Genomic DNA, 16,069 nt, shown 5'->3' on the forward strand with positions numbered 1-16,069 from the left:
ATGGGTACAAGGAGTGGAGAGAGGGATGGCGTGTACACACATAGGTACAAGGAGTGGAGGGAAGGATGGCGTGTACACACATGGGTACAAGGAGTGGAGGGAGGGATGACGTGTATGCACATGGGTACAAGGAGTAGAGGGGGAATGGCGTGTACACACATGGGTACAAGGAGTGGAGGATGCAAGGGAGACACCTGTGGTGGGGTCACAGGCTGGCTACTAAGAGGTCCTCTAAGCAGCGAAGAGAGCAAACAGAGGTGACATTGCAGCCTCTGAAGTGACAAGAAAATCCAGCCTGAAGCCCTGGGCTCAGGGATAGCTCTGAAGTCACTCGGGGGTTCCTGGGCTTAGGGATAGCTTTGAAGTCACTTGGGGGTCCTCTAGCGTGAGTTGGCAGGGGCGTAGATGAGTCAGGAATGTGGGGGTACCTACCCCTGTGCTTGGCCGTGTCCGTGCCCCGAGATGGGTTGTTCTTCCTCAGCCCTTCCATCACGTCTTGGATCCTCCAGATCTCCTTCTGAATTTGCCGATTGAGCACCTCATTCTGAAACAGCCGCAGAGTGACTCAAGGATGTGCCAGCCCTGCCCGAGGCCTGGACCCCTCTGAGCAGGTTTTGGAATCCCTGCGTTCCTGCCTACACACCCCTCTCCAGCATATAGCTTTTTTTATGGGAAGTCTCTGCATCTTTAGCTAATATAGAATTGTGTCTCCGGAAAAGCGAAAGCCTCAGAAGCCGGAGTGAAGAACCCCTACTGAGCCCGCACGGGGGACCAGGGGACACATCCTGTTTTCTATGGGGTAAGACTTTCCAGTGGTTTTTTGGTCTTTCCTTTTTTTCACATTCCAACAGCCTAGCCATGAGCTACATTCTACTACAGCTCACACTCTGAAATTTAACAGCTGCCGTTTTTTTCTGTGTGCCTTGGTACCAGGCACCACTCCAAATGCTTTGCGTGCACTAACGCAGCTTCAGGATGCCCCACCGAGGTCCCCAGGCAGCGGCTCCTACTGCAGAGAGGAGACCGCAGCCAGGGCCATCCATCGAGTAAGCCACACAGCCAGTGTCTACGGATGGGCCTTTCTGAGTCAGAAGCTGATGTTCTTGCCCATGGCCCTCCTCCCTCCTAAGATGTGTGCACTTAAAGTGCAGCTGGTCCCCTGGATGTGGCAGCATCTGGGTTCCCTGGTTCCTCACTTTACCCTGCCCAGCCCAAGGTAGGGAGGTGAATTTTGCTCTCAGGAGGAAAGCAGGACGTTAACTGCATCTGAGGGACAGAGCTTACAAAACCAGCTAATGAAGAGACAGGGCTCGGTCAGACAAAAGACGAGGGCAAAAATAAAATAAAACAGAAGCCTCCACCATCTACCCCCTCCTGCAAGCCGCCCGCTTCTTCCCCATCCCCGGAAGATAAGCCCTGTTGTTTCTAAAACTGCATAGGTGGCTCCTGCACTGCCAGCCTCTCCAGTGTCTAGGGGTATTTATAACCGCATATCTGTTTTTAAACCCTTTCAGCCACAGAATACGCTGCTTCTAACCTAAGTCTCTTGCCTCATTAGCTCCAGCCCCTGTGAGTTGAGAGGAAAATTCTCACTTTGTCTTCAGCCTGGAAGTATAGGCTTCAGTAGTCCGGGTCCCTCTTTTCTTCTTTCTCTCTCCTCTCCCTTTCTCTCTCTGTGTCTCTCTCTATCCTTCTGTCTCTGTCCCCCCACTCCCCACCATCTATCTCAGGACAAGTTCCTTGTCTTATATTAAAATGGCTAAATTGAGAAAGGCAGCCACTCTGCTCTCCTTTGCCACAAAGGACAAGAGAAGATGCAGACCACACCTTGCCCACCCGCCATGCTTGGGGCTCCCCCTTTCACCTGGATGTCCAAGTTGAGCTGTTCCCAGAGGTCGTCGTGCAGGGCAGAGACCTCAGACTCGAGGTTCTCATACACCGCTGTGCTGTTGGTCAGTGCCTGCAGGGGAGAGGATTACCAAATGTGACAGTTCATCTCCTCAGCTTGATGGGATTGAAGATCACCAGGACTGAACACAAAGATCATGGCGAACTGAGTGCCCCATCCATCTCTGCTTTCTTAACGCCGGTACAAGGGGACAGCCGCCACAGTGGTGGGCATATTCCCTTCAAACTGTGAGAGTCAAAAGCCCTTTGTCAGAGCAACGAGAAAAGCAGCTAAACCAGGGAGGAAACTGCCTTCAACAAGGCCTCCCTTCTACTGCTGCCATGGAGTCTGGGGCTGGGATACCTCAGGTCTGAAGTCTGGCAAGAAGGTAACAAAGCTCGGGCATTCTGATGACGGCTCTCACTAACCCTTCTAGAGGGGCCAGAAATATCCCATGGCACACTAAAGAAAATGCTGGATCCTTCCAGGTCACAGAGGAAAGTCCTCAGTCAGAGTCTTCTGTTCCACTCAGGACAGGGAACAAGAAATGAGGGTCGAGAGAAGGAGCCTGGGAGAGAGCTGATTCTCTCCCCATAGAGACCCTCCTTCTCTTCTGGGCCACTGTTATTGGAACAAGTTGCATTGCCTTCCACCCTTGTGCCATGACTGGGCAATGGCAAGCCAGCCAGTGCCCTGCTTCCTCAAGGCAGAGGGCAAAGTGAACAGTATACGGGTTAGATGAACCAAGGAACTCAGTAACCCTCAGCTATTGCACTGCCTCAAATGCAGCCTGTGGGGAGTGAGCTTGTTCGCTGGGTAGAGACACTTTGGAATGAACAGGTAGGCAGACTTGCTATTTATGCATGCCCGCTGCATAGGAGTGCCCTTGCATCACTGCTTCCGCTGTCTTAGGAGATACCCGGGTCAGGGTAGCACAAAGGGGAGGCCAACAGCCGCAGGCCCTGCTCCACGGCGGGTTACCGTAGTGGCCTGTGACAGTTCCACCCGGATGTTGATGAGCTGGTTTTGGAGAGACTCCTTCTTGTGCAGCAGCTTCTCTGGGTAGGCGGGCTGGCTTCCAAACATCTCCAGCTCCTGGTGGGTTCCCATCAAGGCACTTTCCAGGCTCTCCTAAAGAAAGACAGGGATGGTGTGAGCTGCCCTGGGGGACCTCCTCTAGATGCCCAAGCCCCTAGTAGCTCAATCAGGCAGCCTAGCAAAGGTTGTCCTCAAATTGGCTGTTGTCCCTGAGAGATAAGAAGTCTGAGGAATAAAAAGTCTCTCAAGCGTTGTAAGGACAGAGATGGCATCTCATCATCCCCATGCCAGCCCCGCCTCTAAAAACACCCCAGATTCTCACCTTCTCTGCTCGCAACTGTTGCACCAGCCGGTCCTGCTCCCGCACCACCTTGTTCTGTTCACACAGCTTGCCCAGAAGCTTCTAAGGGCCCAGAGGGGAGAAAGGAGGAGATGAAGGACATGGTTTTGTGGGGACTTGGGAATCGGGCTGGCAGGGCCTGGCCTCTGGATACCGCCACTTTCCCCAGCCAAGGAACCTGGGCCTTCACCGTCACCTTGAAAGCTCAGGAAAGAGCATGAAGGATCTCTTCATCTTAGGAAACGAGATACGACAATCCTCTGAGTGGAGGAAGCAGGGGGTCAAGTGCATCCTATCCTACTGTGGGGGTACAGTGCCCAGAAGGCTGAGAAGACAATATGGCTTCACCTCCTTGGCTCGGGTAGGGGACAGACAGGGTATGGGAACAAGCAGTCTTAAAAGAAGCAATGTAGTGTAAACTGGGCCCTCAGCCCCATGGGCCCCAGTCTCTTATCCTGAGATTCTGAATTCTCTTCCTCTAAGGCAGCAGTTCTCAACATGTGGGTCACGACCCCCATAGGGGGTGCATATCAGATGTCTACATTACGATTCATAAAAGTAGCAAAATTACAGTTAGGAAGTAGCAACAAAATAACTTTATGGTTGGGATCACCACACATGAGGAACTGTATTAAAGGGTCACACCGCTAGGAAGTTTGAGAACCATTGCTCTAAGGTTTCAGGATGGCTGATGGGAGCTCCTTTTAGTTGGTCCTTGCCTGAATGCCCTTCCTAGGCCTCGGCCTGGATCTGCTACGAGGCAGGATCAGTGGTGGGGCTGCAGGCAGAGCCTACTCTCAGTTCTAAGGAGTCTTCTCATGTCTCTCTTAACTCACGTCTTATGTTTGGTCCTCTTTCTAATGAGCCAAATCTTGCCCCTTGGGGCTTTTTCTCTCAAGGCCTTTATCATTGGCTACCTGTTTTACCCTTGACCCAATCTTATTCCTGTTCAGTAAATGAATCTAATGTTGACATCTGAGGCTACCTGGGGCCTCCCACTGCATAAATCCCCTGGAAGGCAGAAGCAGGCTGTAGTCTCACTATTATCTTGCAGTGTCTACCAAAGGCTGGGTAGAGTGAACTGACTGATTTACAGTCAAACGAAGCCTACGTCTTTGCCCTAAGCAGATTCCACTGTCTATACTGCTTGGTGTAGACAGACCCACAGAGCCAAAGTGGGAGATGAGGTAATGTGAAGTCCGAGAAGAGAAGGGGAAGGAGGAGGAGAGAGCAGGTGGGATGCTGTATCTGTGGTCCTGATGAGAGGGCGCAAGTCAAATGTAAACTGCCACCAGGGGAGCGAGGGGGATGGAGAAAAAGTCCCATAGGGGAAGCAAGGGTGCAGAGAACAACACGAGCACCGTGACCAGAGGGAGCAGGGAGAGCTGCCCTTACATCCGTGTCTTGCTCGTTTAACTTGAAGGTGTGGAGGCCATCCCGGAACACCTCTGGGTATGCAGGGACCTGCAGGAACATGAGGTCGGTTACTACGGCAGAGGGAGGGGAGGCTGGGTAAGTGGGAAAGCTGACATCACAATCCTGCTTCCTTTCTGCCAGAGACCCCTGCCCATCGTGCGCTACGCCCCCGTGCCAGGGACTCAAGCTAACTCTGTGAAGTCTGTGATGGTGCCATCTTGATTTTATCCTGATTGTCCGTGGCTGATTCTGGAGACGTTAGAACTTTGTTGGCCACATAACCTGTGTCTCCTGTCCTCTGCTGGAGGCCTGCCGGAAGGCAGCATTCTCGATGGTAACAATCATGAGAACACCAGTGACTCGTGGGCCGTTTGTAGGGACAGCACAGGAGAGCGTGGCAGAAACAAGCACCAGAAACCTGGAGAACTGCTGTCCCCATAAACTGAACACACCATTCACAGAGCTCAGTCTAAGCCAGGACTGGCAAGATTCCAAAAGCCAGCTAATGCGGCCTTGTCACGGCAGTCATCGTGACATGTTTCACAAACCCGTGACACCCTCCTCTCATGCCCCAGCCCCGGGAATAATTGTCAAGAACAATAGCAATTATGAACTGGGCATCCTGGGCATTCAAAAGCAGGTTTGCAATCCTCAGCGAGCATGAGATGCTGCTGCTGGCTGTTTTAACGCTTCAGGAAATGCATTGGTTTTATCTGTGAACATGAAGAATGAAGGCGGCATGGTGGAGCTGGGGAGAGGACAGGGGGATATCTGGGTAGATGAATGGGTTGAGTGACCCCTCATCCCACATGGGGTGACCCGACCATGCGCAAGCAGCTGAGATGGCATTGACAGGGACCATGCCGGCAGCAGGCAGAGGCCTTACTTGCATGAAGAGCTGGGCCCTGGGGGAGGAGCTCTCCACCATACGGTTCACCATACTGATGAGAGTCTCGCTCTCACCCATCTGCAGCAGGGGAAGGAACAGAGGATCCACTCAGCCTTGGGGAGCCTGTCTCCCCACACCCCCTGTGGTGCTCGGCAGTAAACAGGGAGGGGCAGCTGCTCTTGGGGCCTCCAGCACCCGGTGCTTGGCTTCGTCATTTTTTCAGCCTGTGAACTGTTTCAGGACCAGTAACTGATGGATGCTGTCCTCGGGTAAATGCCACAGTAGGGTGCTGGGAGGCCCTAGACCCTTGCTGACAGCGTGGAAGATACCTGGCAAGGCCCAAGGACTCTGCCCTAAGGGTGCCTGACCACACTGGCCAAGCTGTCCGCTCCTTCCCACTTCTCACACTGCTTCCGATGAAGACCACACAGTCTCCTCAAACTGACATTGAACCGAACTGAAAGAGCAAACCTGGGACCTACTCTCTAAGCAGCAACAACCCCCCCCCCCCACCTCCAGATCGCTACACAGTTTCCAGAGCTGGGCTGGCAGCATCCATGAGGAAGGATCTCGGATGGCACTGGGAAGTGAACAAGGAGGTCGAGACAAGTGAGCCATGTTAAAGGGACACCAGGTGTCGGAACACTGCTCTCTGCCACGTCATCTATTAATTTCAAGGATCACTGGGAAAGTGGAAGGGGAAACTGAAAGGGGGAGGGAGGGCTGGAGAGAGAAGGAGGGCTGGAGAGAGAGGGAGGGATGGAGAGAGAGGGAGGGCCAACCAAACCAATCAGATATGCCCTCATTAGTCCATTGGTTCCGCTGGGAGAGAATCAAAACCGAAACTGTCAGGGAATGTCCTTGGCTGTGTCCCTTTAACTACACGTTCCACAGCAGATGGCAGGAGAAGACAGAAGGGAGGTGTACAGGGAAGACAGGGAAAGCTTTGGAGACATAAAGTAACTAAGCCAAGGACAGAGCCACATCAGGGATGGCCTTGTGGGGTCAGGGTTTTATCCACGACTCCCCAGTCTTGGTCAGGCCTGCTGTCTTTTCTTTCTCTGACCTCTTGAGACAACACCCCAAACACAGCTTTCTTTCTGCCATGCTGTGGACAGAGAGAAAGGCAACCAATGCTCCCATCCGCAGGGTCTACAGCATTTTAATTAAAAACAAAAAGCTTTTACTTTATGCGTACATTTTGCCGGCATGTATGTGTAACATGGGCCCACAGAGGCCGGAAGAGGGCACTGGATGCCCTAGAGGATTGGCAGGTGCTTGTGAGCTGTCACATGGGTGCTGGTAACCAAACCCGGGTCCCCTGGAAGAGCAGCCAGTGGTCTGAACTGGAGCCAACTCTCCAGCCCCAGGTCTGCAGTATTTTAAAAGACTTTCTAAAATCCAATTTTTCTACTACTGTACGCATAGTTAGGGTTTTCTGTGTGATGTAAAGGCTTCAAGAGTGCCCATAGTATAAGGGGGAGCATAAGAACTACAAACCCAATAGAACAGCCTCCTTATTTTGTGTAAAGATCCGAAGTCAATCCAGTCCCTATCTGTATTGCTATATTACTTGTGTTTTTATAAATAAATCTTGCCTGAAGACCAGAGGCAAAGCTAAAGCCACTAGAGGTCAGGGAGTGGTGACACACACCTTTAACATAGAACGTGAGACTCTTAATCTCAGGGTCATGGGTTCAAGCCCTATGTTGGGTGCCAAATGTAGCACGAATAATAAAAACTCAGAGACAAAAACCCAAAAACCAAAAGAGCAAAGCAGTCAAGTCACTAGAGAAGCCTTCCCTTTACCAAGGCTGGACGACCGCAAACTAAGCAGATCAGCCCCTCTCTCCTGGCATTTTATATTCTGTCCTGTGCTGGGATTAAGGGCATATGACTCCCTAGTACTGGGATTAAAGGTGTAGGGCACCACCACCTGGATTTATTTCTGCATTGATCATGCATAGCCCACGGTGGCTTTGAACTCACAGATATCCATCTGACTCTGTCTCCCAAATCCTGGGATTGGAGGTGTATGTCACCAGTGCCTGATCTCTACTGGCTTTTGCTACTATCTACTTAAAGCAACCAACTGTGTGCCTGTCTGTGTGCACGCGTTTGTGAGTGTATAGTGGACAAGGGGGACCAGGGTCTCCCTGGGCACCCGTTGACCTCGCTTCTTTCCCATCAGAGGTTTGCTGGAACAATGCGCCACAGAGCTCCCCCATGCTTCCCAATCTGATTCTCTCTACTCTGAAGAAGAGTAGACTCCACTGTGTCTGAAAATAAAGAACCAGGGAGACTGACACATCCCCGGGGCTGCCCAGCATGGCACCCCCTGACTGTGTCTGGCCCCTCATCACACAGGGTTGCCTATAAGAACATCCTCCTACAGGCAGGAGGGTAATACAGAGGTGACGCTGAAGACCCTAGCAGTCAACCCCTCTGGGGGGGCAAAAGTCACTCTGTGTTAAATGCTGGGACAGGCAGTCATTGTACAGAGCAGAACAAGCCACAAAGCTACAAGGAGGACAGCCTGCTTGGGAGGCTGGTGGTGGTTGCTCTGATCCCGCATCACAGGTCTTGCTTCCCTCTGGGAGGATCCAGCACTTGCAGCCATGCTTGGGAGAGGGCGTCCTGGGGTTCATCCCACATGGCCCAGCATGCTTACAGCATAGATATAATGCATGGCTTTTGAAACAAGAATGCAAGGTCCTTGAGGGCCAAGAGAAGGTCCTGCTGACTAAACTCTGGCAGTCAGAGCTTCCCAGTGCCTAAGGCCTTTTACAAAGATGATCTCACCATAAACAGGGAGGCCATAGGAGATGACAGGTCACATAACAGTTATTGGAAGAATGTAGAGTCGTAGCCGTGAATATAGCCATACTAAGGTCACGTTTCTGCCTACGGATTTATGAGTCTGAACAGGTTGAGATGTGATTCTGGCCTTGTCTCCCAATTAAGAACTGGGGTAAAACCTAAACTCTTCTGTTTGCTCACTGTGTCCTTGGCATGTTTTTAAACCTCTGTACTTTATTTCCTTGTCTGTAAAACAGGATAGTCACATTTCCCTTCTTGTAGAATTATTACAAAAATTAAAAGAATTGTGATCTATTATATTCAGTCTATTATAAGGCACGGAGGAAGCACCAAATTATTGTGGCTGCTATTATTGTTGTTGTTGTTGTTGTTGTTATTATTATTATTATTGAGACAGGGTCTCACTGTGTAACTTTACGTAGCCAGGAACTCATTATGTAGGTCAGGCTGGCTTTAAACTTACAGAGATCCAGCTGCCCTTGCCTCCCGAGTGTTGGGATTAAAAGCATGCACCACCATACCTTAGCTATTCTTAATATTATCACTATGATCATCTCTACCACCCCAGGCCGGTTTCACAGGAAAATAATAAGGACTTCCAGACTCCCTATGAGTTGTAACATATCTAAGAATAAGCATATGGGTTTACCTGAAACCTGTATATACCGACTATTTTTAGATAGCCCTCTTTGGAGTTAAAAGGCAGGGGAGCAAAGGGAAAAGCCTGGAGTAGGAACCAGGCAGCCAGCAGCTCCTGGCTCACTGGAATATTCATTGCCTGGTCAGCTTGCTTATCACCCAACCTGAGCTGACATTACTGCCTCTGTCAACTACACTGAATTCTCGGGACCATGAGCTGTATATGCAGAAGAGCTTTGTTGAGGGACTAACCAATATATGGAATTGATATAATTTTCTAAATCATACTAGGGCAAATCTATAGGACCACAGTTTATAACTAGAGAGCTTACCAATGACCAGTAAAACAGGATATAAATTTCCCACATCCAGTCTTAACTAAACCCCTGGCATCTTAGGCACAAATCTTGTCTCTACTCTCTTGAGCAAAAATGCCAACTCCCACCTGCCCGTGAGGCCAGTTCCACATGGGTTGAGCACTGGAGAGTGTGGATAGTGGTAATTAATTATTTGTCTTCCCATTCATATATTTCTTTTCTGAGGACAACCCCAGCTGCCCATAAGGGATTCCGAGGGAAAGGGGATGAGGGAGCAAACAAAAACACAAGCCACTTTATTGGGTCCTGGTGACGCCAACAAAGGTTGTCTGATGGTTGAAGGATGTTAGGGATGGGGGAGGGAGACAGGACAGGAGGGCATGGGATGGCGAGGGCACCAGCTCTGCCTACCTGCTGGTCCAAATACTCTAGGTTTCTTTGCAACTGAAGATCTAACAGTTCATCCTACCCGGAGCCCGAGGCCCAAGGGCCAACCAGCAACACAAACAAACAGGAACACACAAAAGAAAACGATAAAAAAAAAGAAGAAGAAGAAGCAAAGTAGTTAAGAGTTAGCTGGGCATGGACAGGGAAAAGTCTCTGTCTTGTCCTTAAGTGGTTCTAGGGTAGAAGGGGACAAGACCAGGCAGGGGAGAGGGGATGAAGGACACACTCTCTCTCCGCTGTTATCTCTGTTTACCCTGCAAATCTGATCAGAAGTGTTTCCAATTTTTTCTGGGAAAACAGGTACATCTGGAAAGGTACATTTGCTGTGGATCAAGGCTACGGTGAGCATCAGTGTAGGGAGTGGCTATCCTCACATCCGCCAGCCTCCTGCACCCTGGCCTCCCTTGCTGTGTATGGGACACAGACTCTTTAGTCCCCAACCCACTGATGTGGAGTGTCTGGATGATGTGGAGTCATCTCCAGAGGCACACATTTCATAGAAACAGCAGGAAAGGGAGCAAAGACAATGTGGTCCACCCTTTCTTCCTCAATCAGAACCCTGCCCCTTCCCCACAGGTGGCATTCCAAACAGAAGCAAGCCTGAGGCAATACACCAAGGGGGAAAGTCCACATGCTCTAGCCTGGGAGTCCTAGCCTGCCTCTGCATCCAGCTCATACTCCTAGCTAACCCTGGCCCCTCCTCTTGCGTGCTGGTGAGAAGAGCTGCACTGAGGGACGGAGGAGCCGGAGAGCCTGTGCTCTCTGCTCTGTGCCACAGAGAAGAAGGGGCAGCTGGCACCAAACCCTATTCTGAGGGCTTGAGTTTGGCGGGGAAGGAGGAGGTATCCAGAGACTTCTACAAATACACGGGCCAGGCACTGGGCCCAGAGCATCCCTGGCTCCTGCCCCAGTTCAGCTCCACCTTGGGTGGATGCAGGCAAGGAGGTCCTGAGGTGGAGTGGAAGGGAGGAGAGGACATACCATCTTATCGTGGACCGTGGGGGATGGTGGGTAGTTGTAGGGGAACAGTCCTGCAGGGACTGGCCGCCTGTCTCCCAGGTAATCATACTGGAAGAGAAAGGGGATTTCAGAGGTGAGAGGATATGGCTGGGCTGTGGACTTCCCACCAAGTAAAGTTCAAGGTTATAAGGGCAGAGTTCAAACTAAAATGTACAGCAACCCCATTCACAACAACCTATCTGAGACCTCAAGACCAGAGGACAGATCTTTTCTATTCTCTTAGACATGGCACTATATTTAACACAACCTGGGAATGGGCAGGGGTCCTATTTAGAAGCCAGAACATCCCCCAAAGCAGTTCTCTTAGGGATGGTACCACAGGGCAGGCTCCCTGGGGCAGATCCCAGATATCCCAGCATTTGCACCCCTTCTCAGCAGATGGTGGGCTGATGACTCACCTTTGGGGAGCTGATGGAACGCCTCATGACATAGGCAGCAGGGTCTGCATAGATGTCCTCGCTGCGAGGTGGTAGTCGATCAAAACGGGCACTAGGTGAGCGCACGGGGGAGTAGATTCGGGCACGACTGTACGAGCCCTGGCTGGGTGAGCGGGGCACAGAGTGGGAACGGGGTTGTAAGGACAGGCGTCGCAGGGAGCCAGAGGCAGCATCCAGCTCATCATAATAGACAGGCTGCCGGGAGGGGCTGGGGATCCAAACAGTGCCATCCTGACGCCCATAGCTGGCGGGCTCCTTCCATTCACGAAGCTGGTAAGTGGGTCCGCTCCCATTGCGGAAGGAGTGGCGCTTGTCCTCCAGGGCCCAGGGCGGACTGATCCTGTCGTAGGCTGGCATGGAGCAGATGCTGTCTGGTCGCACTCCAGGTGGGTAGTACTGGTAATCCTCGGGGTACTGGGAGGAGTAGGGGCTGTAATACTCAGGGACCCGGCGGGACACGGGGTAGAACCTTGAAGGACTGAAGGGGGGCATTATAAGGAAAGCAGACAACATGGACCTGAGCACCCAGTCCACCCCCCAGCCCTCCAGCTAACAGTCGGTGCTTGAAAAGGTGATGGAGTCCCGGGGCATCCAGTGAGCACACAAGGGAGGCCACTGCCCAAGGCAGGTTCTAGGCTTATCCTAGAGGCAAGAAAAAGTCCCACCCTCTACCAGATTCCTAGAGCAGAAGATTGCACCATTTGGAGTTCAACCTGTGTGTCTTTAAAACAAAATGTCCTGGAAGATAGCCCTAGGCCTTATCTGTCATCTCTATCAACCAATTCACCAGGTCCTTTCCAAGACAGGCGGTAGAGGAAAATACACAAACGTACCACACTCCTGGAGGATGACAGTGTGGCCTTCTAGTTAGACGCTATCAGAGCCAGTAGGCGCCTAGACTTACAGCCAATGCCCAGGTACCCAGTCACCAACAGTGAGACATTAACTGTCTAGAAAGGTGGCTTCTTCAGGGCTCAAGATCCCCGCCCCCGAGACTGTACCCACAATCCACAGAGCTCCCTACATCCCGAGCTCATTTGCCCTGGCAAACACTATCAGACTCAATGGGTACCACCAAATATTTGAAAGCCAGTCATCAGATAGATGCGTGTATTTATCCATGGAGCAAACTGGTCATCAAGGAACAAAACAGGACAAATGAGGTGCCTTGCTTCTTTAAGACAATATCCCCCCACACACACATACAAAAACTTGCTATAAACTGTGGCTTTGAAACAACAGATCCATTTAAAACGGCATACATAGTTCGGATCCCAGTGAATAGAAGCACTGGCTTCAGATGTTACAGGACCTGTAGCATGGACTGGTGTTTGAGGAAGAGCTTCAAGGCCTGCCTCTATACCTGCCTGACTTCTGCCTATCCCAGGCATGGTATTGTATATCCCTCCCTCCCCCTCCCCTTTCCTCTCATTCCCTCCCCTTCTCCTCCCTTCCCCTCCCCTCCCTTCCCCTTCCTCCCCTCTCCTCTGCTCTTCTCTCTCTCAGATAGGGTCTCGTGTCTAGACTATTCTCCAACCTACTAAGCAGTGGAGGGTAACCTCAGAACTCCTGATCCTCCCACCTCTGCCTCCCAAGTGTTGAGATTACACGAATATGCCACCATGCCCAGCTCTGTCCTTCCCTTTGAAGGTAGCAGACAGAGATCAGAGGCAAGGATTTGGACAAGCTGAGCCTCAGGGTCTGTGTTGGCTTCCCAGCATAGTCAGCTTCCAGAAGGTTCTTAATAAAGGGCTGTCTCATAGGTTACGCCCCCTTCCCATGCCCTAGCTATAACAACCCCCACACAGGCCACCTCACCTCCGAAGGTCTTCGGGTGGGGGCACCCCACGGCGCAGGTTCACCCACTGCTGAAGCTGATTCATGGAGCTTTTGCGTTGGGCAATTTTGTCGGGGTCAGTGCGCGGTGGAAAGCTCCGCCGGTTCCCCCCAGTGTCCCCATCATGAGGGGGGAAAGCCGTGCTCCCTGGTCGGCTTGGGGAGTTATACTGCCAGCCATTGGGCTGGGAGGGTGGTTCTCCACCTCTAGGGACCCTTGGGCCATCAGGGTAAGGACTGCCAGGCTCTGAGGCTGATTCAGGTCCAGATGGAAGGCCATTGGCTTTCACTAGAGGCTCTTTCTTGACTTCAGGCCTCTCGGGCCTTCTCTCGGCCTTCTCGCAGCCTCTGCCGTCCCCCTCCCCTCGAGTCTTGGCCTCAGGCTCTGGCTTGGGGAGACTGTTGAGAGGTGGCTGCTGATGAGCTTTGCTGGGTGGAATGTTCTCCGAGTCTGGCTTCTCGTGGCTGCAGGATGCCAAGGTAGAGGCTGTCAGTTGCACTAACCCAGCAGTGTGGGGTAGGGCGGGGGTAAGTGGGTTGGGGGGAGTGGAAAGGAAGAGGCAGAAAGGCAGTGATGGAACCAAGGTAGAGTGAACCCAATTCTTCTTCCAAAATCCCAGGCTTTACTTTATTTCCGGGCAGTGACAAGATAAAGTCACATAACCCTCCAGTGAACACTACACTTGCTCTGCCCTCCAGGCCCATTGCCCAAACCACTCTCCCTTCTGCTGCCGATACAGCGCCCAGCCATTGGCCGTGGTGGCCTCTCTCTTCAGTCTTCTCTATTACCGGCCTCCAATCCAGCCCTCCAGACCCAGCTGACACTGTACCCCAGTTTCAGGGCAGCTACTCTGCGTAGCAAAAGACTTGTTACAGGTCCACCCTGTGTCTTCCCACGAGTTCTGCGGACTCATCGCTGGCAGACTGGACAGAATACCGCCTGCCCTCAGAGGACTGCTGTGAGATACAGCATGGCGGGCAGCAAAGGCACAAGTCACTGTCTCTAAGCAGGAAGACACCAAGGTTCTTCTCCAAAGCACAGCCCTTCCGGGTCCAGTGGCGTCAGGATGTGATCTCCACAGGGCAGGAACATGACAGTTTTCATTCGTGGTGCTCCTAGGACCCGCTCTAGGATCTGGGTTCTGGTTATTTTTTAAATTTATTTATTTATTTATTTGTTTGTTTGTTTATTGTTTATTGTTTGTCGACCTAGAGCTATCCGGGGAGAAGGAATCTAAACTGAGAGTATTACTCCATAACACAAGTCTGTTGGGCAATTTTTTGATTGATGATTGATGTGGGAGGACCCAGCCCCCCATGGGCAGGGTCACCCCCTGAGCAGGTGCCCCTGGACAGTGTAAGAAAGCAGGCTGAGAAATCCACGGGAATCAGCCAGTAAGCTGCGTTTCTACATGGCTTCTGCTTCAGTTCCTGCCTCCAGGCTTCGGCCTGGAGTTCCTGCCCTGACTTTTCTGGATGATGGGAAGTCCCCGGATGGACTACCAACTACAAGAGGAGATAAACGCTTTCCTTCCCAAGCTGCCTTTGGCCAGTGTCTACCGCAGCACTACAAACACTGACTAGTCAGCCAGTCTGTCCTCTTCTTGGCGGATCTGTGAAGCCAATGGATAAAGCTCTGGCGATGCACAAAGATGAACCCTTGGGGTAACTTCTCCCTAGAGCTTCCTGAGGTCAAGCTTCCTTGCTGAAACACTGTTGGGTAAAGGTTTCTAAGACACGTAGACAGACCTGGGGTCTACACTGAAGGCCCTTTCTTCTGGATCCCCATTCACCTAACTGGGGGCTCCACACAGGGGAGGAAGAGTTGGGCCCTGAGAACACAGTGTGGCGGTGTTGTCAGAACCTCAAACACAACCTGCTGCCTCCAGGATCCAGGACAAATCCAACTGCTAGACTCGAGTAGACTCGAGACGAGAAAAGTTGCGTTCTGAGAGGTTAACTCACGCATCCTCGGGTCACACTGTGGCCAAGTAGCTAACATAGTTATGATTCAAACCTGACTCCATTTTCCTCCACGGTGTTTAACGCAAACAGCCTGGAACAGTGAGTAAATGACCCTAGTCTCTGGCTCCTGGCCAAGCTTCAGTGGAACTCTTTGCAGACTCTCCCAGCTCAGAAAGAAGAGGAGGAACTGGTCAGGGGAGACGAAATCTGGGTTCTGCAACCTGCCGGCCAGGCCTGGTGCTTAGACGCAGGGAGGTGGTCCTCATTCACTCCAGAGGTTTAAGCATACACGGCGGGGGGGGGGGGGGGGGGGGGGGGGGGGGTAGGGCAGCAATGGTACAAAGCTGAGTACTTTATCGTGTCTGTCTTTCCTTTCCTCCCTTCCATGCCAGGCACCCTGGTACTCACCTGTGCCGCACAGGCTGAGGCACTGACTTCTGGGCTGGAGGGATCTGTACCCGAGCAGCCTCGCCCATGGCCTGGATCCAGGCCTCTTGCTCCTCAGGGCTCTCAGCGCTGAAGAAGTAGGTGCGGACTCCAGCGTGCTCGGCCTGTGGGAAGAGGCAGTGCGTGGAACCGGCCCCAGCCTCGTCTACCCGATAAACAGTCACCTGCAGGGAAAGGACACCAACACCCACAGGAAGGGCAGTCAGTCAGTCAGGCTGTTTACAGCCCCTAGCTTCTCCCCAGAGGAGCTTAGGAGCCAGGCAAGGAGGGTGGCCTGCAGCTACCTCTCAGGTACAGCCTGGGCTAGGCCTCTGAATATGATCTCAAAGCAGGAAAAGGAGCCTACCTCCCCAACCTGAAGTGGTTGTAAGCAGGAGGGACAATTACCACAGCCCGTCCGTCTCCCCTTCAATTCCACCTTAGTAACATGAGAATTACCCGAGGGCTGGGAGAGATAGTCCCCAAAACAGGTCCATCTCAAGCCCAATTTAACTACGAAGAAGCTGGCCCTACCCCTTGCTCAAGAGGAGACACCTGAGCATCCATGGCATGCAGGGCACATACTAGCAA

At 52.1% G+C, this 16,069-nt stretch overlaps 1 protein-coding gene across 15 annotated transcripts in view; it reads right to left on the reverse strand.

The window, feature by feature from the left end:
• The window catches only part of Plekha6 (pleckstrin homology domain containing A6), a 142,441-nt gene that overhangs the window by 19,077 nt on the left and 107,295 nt on the right, over positions 1–16,069 (reverse strand). For 7 of the 15 annotated variants that reach the window (XM_038349921.2, XM_038349924.2, XM_038349920.2 and 4 more), the window contains 10 exons: positions 15,461–15,663; positions 13,070–13,552; positions 11,213–11,729; positions 10,776–10,862; positions 9,759–9,812; positions 4,662–4,730; positions 3,249–3,329; positions 2,870–3,019; positions 1,865–1,960; positions 433–544 (listed from right to left, as the gene is read on the reverse strand). In XM_038349921.2, coding sequence (XP_038205849.1) covers positions 433–544; positions 1,865–1,960; positions 2,870–3,019; positions 3,249–3,329; positions 4,662–4,730; positions 9,759–9,812; positions 10,776–10,862; positions 11,213–11,729; positions 13,070–13,552; positions 15,461–15,663 — 1,852 coding nt within the window. Of the gene's footprint in view, positions 1–432; positions 545–1,864; positions 1,961–2,869; positions 3,020–3,248; positions 3,330–4,661; positions 4,731–5,568; positions 5,650–9,758; positions 9,813–10,775; positions 10,863–11,212; positions 11,730–13,069; positions 13,553–15,460; positions 15,664–16,069 lie in introns of all 15 variants that reach the window. The other 8 variants (XM_038349923.2, XM_038349935.2, XM_038349926.2 and 5 more) reach the window with 6 other exon arrangements.

This window comes from Arvicola amphibius, chromosome 12 (assembly GCF_903992535.2).
Source record: "Arvicola amphibius chromosome 12, mArvAmp1.2, whole genome shotgun sequence".
NCBI classification, from domain to species: Eukaryota; Metazoa; Chordata; class Mammalia; order Rodentia; family Cricetidae; genus Arvicola; species Arvicola amphibius.